General features: G+C 36.0%; 3 protein-coding genes across 3 annotated transcripts; 1 reads left to right on the forward strand and 2 right to left on the reverse strand.

Moving 5' to 3' along the window:
- The first annotated feature begins 169 nt into the window (after window positions 1-169).
- LOC116025641 (cysteine protease XCP1-like) lies at window positions 170-1,696 on the forward strand. Its single transcript, XM_031266949.1, has 4 exons — window positions 170-695; window positions 776-1,011; window positions 1,090-1,230; window positions 1,333-1,696. The coding sequence occupies exons 1-4, from the start codon at window positions 245-247 to the stop codon at window positions 1,546-1,548; spliced, it is 1,044 nt and encodes a 347-aa protein (XP_031122809.1). The 5' UTR covers window positions 170-244; the 3' UTR covers window positions 1,549-1,696.
- A 28-nt stretch (window positions 1,697-1,724) lies between these two features.
- Window positions 1,725-2,931, reverse strand: LOC116025642 (60S acidic ribosomal protein P2A-like). The gene is made up of 3 exons (XM_031266950.1): window positions 2,819-2,931; window positions 2,647-2,742; window positions 1,725-2,133 (listed from the first exon to the last, which is right to left on the reverse strand). Exons 2-3 carry the CDS (start codon window positions 2,732-2,734, stop codon window positions 1,880-1,882), a joined length of 342 nt encoding a protein of 113 aa, XP_031122810.1. The 5' UTR covers window positions 2,735-2,742; window positions 2,819-2,931; the 3' UTR covers window positions 1,725-1,879.
- Window positions 2,932-3,954: 1,023 nt separating this feature from the next.
- LOC116024543 (fatty acyl-CoA reductase 3-like) lies at window positions 3,955-6,668 on the reverse strand. The gene is made up of 10 exons (XM_031265458.1): window positions 6,608-6,668; window positions 6,344-6,447; window positions 6,058-6,260; window positions 5,858-5,958; window positions 5,551-5,743; window positions 5,165-5,326; window positions 4,911-4,992; window positions 4,527-4,802; window positions 4,279-4,406; window positions 3,955-4,102 (listed from the first exon to the last, which is right to left on the reverse strand). Exons 1-10 carry the CDS (start codon window positions 6,666-6,668, stop codon window positions 3,955-3,957), a joined length of 1,458 nt encoding a protein of 485 aa, XP_031121318.1.

Here is a 6,668-nt window from a genome sequence, read left to right on the forward strand (position 1 = left end):
TAAAAAAAAAAAAAAAAAAAAAACTGGAGGGTTGGCCAGGAAATACTTTTAATATAATCAACTCAGATCAGAAAGCAATCTTGAAGCCTCAGTATTGTGTCTTCTTAGCTTGAAAGCAAACCTTTTAATCTGCAAAGAGCCACACACAAGATTACATTGCATCTTATATAAATTCCCCCTTTCATCTCCATCAACCTAACCACAATATTCCACCATCCTCTCTGCCTTTCAAGCAACAAAAACCATGTCTTTCTCCAATCTGTTGTGCCTGCTTTCATTACTTTCCCTGTCTCTCCTAGCTTCTGCATCACCTGCTCGCGACTTCTCCATTGTTGGGTACTCCCCTGATGACTTGACGAGCATCGACAAGCTCATCAATCTCTTTGAATCTTGGGTTGAAAAGCACGGGAAATTATACGACAGCGTGGAAGAGAAGCTGCATAGGTTTCAGATTTTCAAAGAGAACTTGGAGCACATCCACGAGAGGAACCAGGGGGTGACTAACTACTGGCTTGGTTTGAACGAATTCGCGGATTTGAGCCACGAAGAGTTCAAGCACAAATACTTGGGGCTCAAGGCCTTGCCTCAGAAGAGAGAATCAGAGTTCACTTACAGAGATTTTGTAGACTTGCCTAAATCTGTTGACTGGAGAAAGAAAGGAGCTGTCACCCCTGTCAAGAACCAAGGTTCATGTGGTAAGTACTGTATCGATGAGTAATTCTTTCTTATAGATTCAACAAAAACGTAATGGAATCAAATGCGCTATAATATGCAGGGAGCTGCTGGGCATTTTCAACCGTAGCAGCAGTAGAGGGAATAAACCAGATAGTGACGGGAAACTTAACTTCACTGTCGGAACAAGAGCTCATAGACTGTGACACAGCCTACAACAATGGCTGCAATGGAGGTCTCATGGACTACGCGTTTCAGTTCATCGTTTCAAATGGCGGACTTCACAAGGAGGACGACTATCCTTACCTCATGGAAGAAGGCACTTGTGATGAGAAAAGGGTAACTTAGACTTTGAATGAATATATGCCACCTTTCACCTATGGCAGGAGTACACTTATTGTCTTTCTTATTCTATAGGATGAGTCGGAGGTGGTGACCATTGATGGCTACCGTGATGTGCCCACTAAAGACGAGCAATCTCTCTTGAAAGCACTGGCAAACCAGCCTCTCAGCGTAGGCATTGAGGCTTCCGGTCGTGATTTCCAGTTTTACAGCGGGGTAAACATTATATTTAGGTTTCTTTTAAACCTCAAAAACAAAGCAACATAGACATTAAGGAACAGAGCAGTTTAATGGGTTGGTTATTGTTAACTACTGCAGGGTGTATTTGACGGGCATTGTGGAAGCGAGATAGATCACGGCGTGGCAGCCGTGGGGTATGGATCTGCTAAGGGGATGGACTACATCATTGTCAAGAACTCTTGGGGGCCAAAATGGGGAGAGAAAGGATACATCAGAATGAAGAGAAACACTGGCAAGGCAGAAGGGATCTGTGGCATCAATACAATGGCTTCTTACCCTATCAAGCACAAGTGACCATAACCAATTGCTTCAGATTACACTTTTCCTATCAGTTACTGAATTGTTTTTCCTAACAACTTCCAATATGTCAGACAGATATTGGAACATTATATTGAAATAAGGTTGCCCTGCTTGTTTAATGAAATGATAGAAGTAAATGTGATATTCTATGAAAAAGAAGAACCGGGAAATCAAATGCAATAACTGAAGTAGAATTACTGTTTGTATCGTATCATCTTCATTTGTTTTCTAAAACTTGATTCAACAAAAGTAACACAAAACTGCCTAAAGTGGACATGGTCAACTTGGAAGAACCCTTACACAGAAAGGCCAATGGGGGAGTCTTCTAATCAAAGAGACTGAATCCCATATCGTCGTCAGACTCCTCTTTCTCTTCTACCTTCTTTTCCTCCTTTTTCTCCTCAGCAGCTGGAGCAGCCGAGGCAGCACCACCAGCAGGTGCCGCAACAGCCACAGCACCACCACCACTCGGCACTGACGCCAACTTTTCCCTCCCGGCTGCAATCAGCTCTGTAATGTCTTTCCCCTCAACTTGAGACAAGAGGAGTTCAATTCTATCATCATCAGCCTCAGCTCCAACTGCAAAGATATGAATTTAAATGTTAAATCAATTACATAAGTACTAAAAGCTTAAATGATTAACTAAATCTTCAACCAAACTACAATCATAGTCCTCATAGTGTAATCACAATAATTCATCATATTATAGCATTCAACATGATATAAAGGGGCAGTTTTTTTTCTCCCAAACATCAATTCTGTAGCTAATTACACAATCAGGAAGCAAAAGAGCCTATCTTTCCTGCTAGAACCTATGTAACACACCCAGATTCAATTAAAAAAATACATTTGGATTTAGTCAAAAATTCATTTTTGCTTTGACATAGGTTATAGTCTAGTACCAAGATTGGAGCTTTCCCACTACAAATTCCATAAAAACTCTACAGAACAACGAATATCATAAACTTACAAGCTCAGCGAAAGCTCAATCAAACAAATGCTAACAGGTCTTACAACCAATATGCAATTAACAACATTAACAAATCAGAAAAAGCCGAGTATCGAAGAGCGAAAAAAAAAAAAGGCAGGTACCAGAGGATAGGATCTTCTTGATATCACCGGCGGAAGGACAGGCGTTGCCACCCAACACGGCCAACAAGTAAGCGGCGATGACCTTCATTTTTTACCCTGAACAAATCCCAATTTTAACACCGCTATATATGACAAATCCCAATTTCTACACGAGAGTGCACATAGAGATTACCTTCAGAAAGTGAGACCGTGAGAGGCTGCTCCCTGCTAGTGCTTAGTTGGTACTTGGTAGAGGAGACGAGTGGGTGTGTATGTATAATATATGCGTAGCGGGTAGGGTTTTCTTCATAGACATCCCAATTTGGCCCATGTCTTAGGCAAATTTGAGTGTGGACCTCGGTCCACCAAGCATTGTGGTCCAAGTGATAAAACAATGTCCACTTTGATTTAATGAAAATAGATGGATGAAACGGTCTCAACATAACTACAGGTTCAACACAACTGTAGTATTATTAGAGATGAACTGTAGTATCAGTTACGAAGACTTACGAGAGCCGTTTCTTCCACTTATTAAAATGACGTTGTTTTGTGACTTTGATCCACAATGCATTCTGGGCTACGGTCCACGATATAACGGCCGCATATCTTATTACTTTTTCTTCTTCTTCTTCTTTCAATTTTATTGTTAATGTTGTAACCCTATTTTTGTTTATTGATGTTAACAATTCGTTAATGAATGATCATGGGCCATTCAAATAAATTAAACTATCATGGACAGTTTTAGATGCCTTAGTTTGATCAAAATACATTAAAGGAGCAAATACCCATTTTGGCCTCATGTGTATTAGTAAAATGATAGTTGTGGTCCATATATCTAATTCTTATCAATTTTTATGTACGATTATTGTTTTAGTGCCAAAATTCATCACACCGGTCACCCATCCATTAAGAACATGCCGGATTCTAAAATGTTTAAATATTAACCATTAAACTACTTAAACATAATTTGCTCATAATTTATCACCCAAAAACTAACTATGTCGTCTGTGCGAGCTTGTAAAAAACAACTTAAGTATACAACCTACTATCATATATATAGTGAAACCATTTTTCCACAACAGTCTTAGGTGTGAAGCTAGTAGCTAGCGGTAAATGATTAAATATAATGCATGGAAGATATAGATATATAGGTACGAACAGTTTTAATTAATTGAAAATTTTCACTAAATAAAATATGATATGATATTCAAACATGAAATTTTGGATGGTGAATTGATACACAAGCTAAGCATACTTTTGTGATCTTATTCTTCGATCTGTTATTCCTCACACATAGAAAAATCAAAATGAACGCTATATAAAACAAATCTAGAATGTATATTTGACAACTCCCGGAAAGTGTGTATTCATGAAATAGTCTTCCCACTTAATACAATTTGGATCAAAGTTAAGTGTTTCCATCATATTGATTTGTTCAGTGGCCATCCTCAGTCTTTTAGTATTTGTATCATCAAAGCTGCAACATATATAAATGAACTAATTATAATCCGTAGATGTACATACGCTGTACCAAACAAATTAAATTAAATTAAAGTTGATTATTAATTCATGATATGATATATATAATAATCTTGATTCCTTTATCAAATACCAAATTATATTATTTTAAAAATAAAAAATAAAAATACGTACATTCCATAGAAGAACAAGTATGGCTTGTAAAGTTCAGCAATGCGCATGACAAAGTTGATGTTCTTTTCTGCGGTCATGCACTTTTCATCCAAATAATGGAAGAGTACCACGTTCATCAACTTTAATACCTAGTATGTATGTTCCAATCCAAATTATGATCGAATTTGAGTTGAATTAGTCAGAGTTTAATTAAAAAAAATAAAATGCAAGATATTACCGGAACATAATTAATTAATTAAGAAACTAACCTGTAATAGTGGGAGGTGATAAATGGCAATGTATCTACGCAAGCTTGCCATGCTCGTAAGCAACAGATATTTGTGTACTTTGACGAGGTTTCCAGTGTTTGTAGTCCAAGGGTTGTCGGTGAAGTAACGAAACAACAGGTTTTGAATATCAACAAGTTTGAGAGGATTGGTAGAAGAAGAGCCAACATGATAGATAAACTCTTGATGACAAGATTCTTGATTTGCATGGTGCAAAACTGCTGCAACCATGGCATTCACCACCATATCCACCGGAATCTGTTGATCGATATGATATAGGACTCGAATCAAATTAACAATTTTAATTTTATACTTACCAATAAAAATAAGTTTAAAGTAAAATAATAATAAGACATTGTTACATACCACATCAAGTATTGAGTTTGGATCACCAAGCATGAAGTTCGATTTTCCCTTACCATACATCAACACAAATATATCGATGGTTCTGTTTTTGCAAAATATATAAGGAATATGAATTAACATTAGTACATTGTTAAGTTGGATGGAACATTATATTATATAAATGGCCGACAAAAATTACATTTTGGCTAATTAAAACTTTGAAGAAAAAAGAAGAAGATGATGAGGATAATGTTAAATAAGTGTTTATTACTTACTTTGCACCTTCAATCCATCCCGGAAAAGGTTCTTTGTAAGTGCTAGTTATTATCGTTGGACGTAAGATGATGAGGTGCAAATCCTCCTTGAAGGCCAATAGCAACATTTCTCCCATTGCCTTTGTGAATGAGTATGTGTTTGGCCATCCATGCATGCTTGCCCTATACATCTCAAATCATTAATTAATCTTCATCAAGTTTTCTATAATTTCATTCTTTTCTTTAATAAACTTTAATTTAGAACTAGACATTAATATATAATACATTCTTGATCTATTTTCTACTGATCTTCATCGAATCTTTGTTTGACTAGAAAATTGAAAACAAATGGGACAATATTTGATATGATATGATGCCCAAATTGGTTTTTATGATTGACTACTCACCTTTGGATGCCCAAATCTTTCATTGCTAATTTCACTTCTTTTTCAGATGCATTCTGGGCTTCAAGCTCCATTAGCTTCTCCTCTATAACCTTTTTCTCTTCATCAATGTCCAAGTAAGAGTTGCCATTAAGTGTTTCACCCAGATGATATGCCCTTTCTGGTACAATTCCTGTCCCCTCACCACAAACGTAAGCTGCAAATACCATGCGTACATTATATTGTTACTAACTTCAAACAACCATATTTGATATTTTATTTTAGTACATGATGAAAAGATTTTGAAGCATATATATAAATTATAAAATACCAGTGGATACATGGACAAACATCTTCACTTTCAAACATTTCTTGGCAAAATTGAGAAGATTCATAGCACCCAGTGCATTAATCCTCATTGCAACATCATACCTACATAGATTACATTAATTAAATGTAATAACAATACAAACTGCAAATTAAAATATATTAAAGGTTATTTAATTTATGAAAAAAAATTAGTTAAATTACCTCTCATCAAATGTGATGGTTGCAGCTGTGTTTATGATAATGTCTACTTCTCCCAAGATTTGTTCTTTTAAGTCTGGGTTTTGAATCCCCAAATCCTCAGAGCAAATGTCACCGGCGACCGGGAACACCTTCTCTTCCACAAGGGTGCTCAGGTTGCCACCATATTTGTCCCTTAAAACTCCCAACAATTCACTCTCCAAAACCTTTAATTAAAATTTAAGTTCATTTAGGGCCGAATATATATAAGATTTAATAACAAAACTTATTAAATACAAAAGTTGTATACCTCATTATTAAATCTTTCTTGAGCATCTTCAGAATTCTTGGCTCTTACGACAAGAAAAAGCTTTTTGATATCTGGTTGAGTTCGAAGTATTTTCTCTATGAGCACTGCATTAAAAATTAAGCATATAGTATAAATAATTAACTATCGACTTATTATGTATCATGATGCACCATACCATTATTGAACTCGAGCTAGTTATTAATACAAATTATAATAAATATTATAAACAAATTATCAACTAGCTAGATATAGCTATTAAAAGACCTTTTCCAAGGAATCCAGTCGCGCCTATGATTAAAATAGTTTTGCTCACGAAGAACTCCAT

The sequence above is a fragment of the Ipomoea triloba genome, chromosome 7 (assembly GCF_003576645.1).
Source record: "Ipomoea triloba cultivar NCNSP0323 chromosome 7, ASM357664v1".
NCBI classification, from domain to species: Eukaryota; Viridiplantae; Streptophyta; class Magnoliopsida; order Solanales; family Convolvulaceae; genus Ipomoea; species Ipomoea triloba.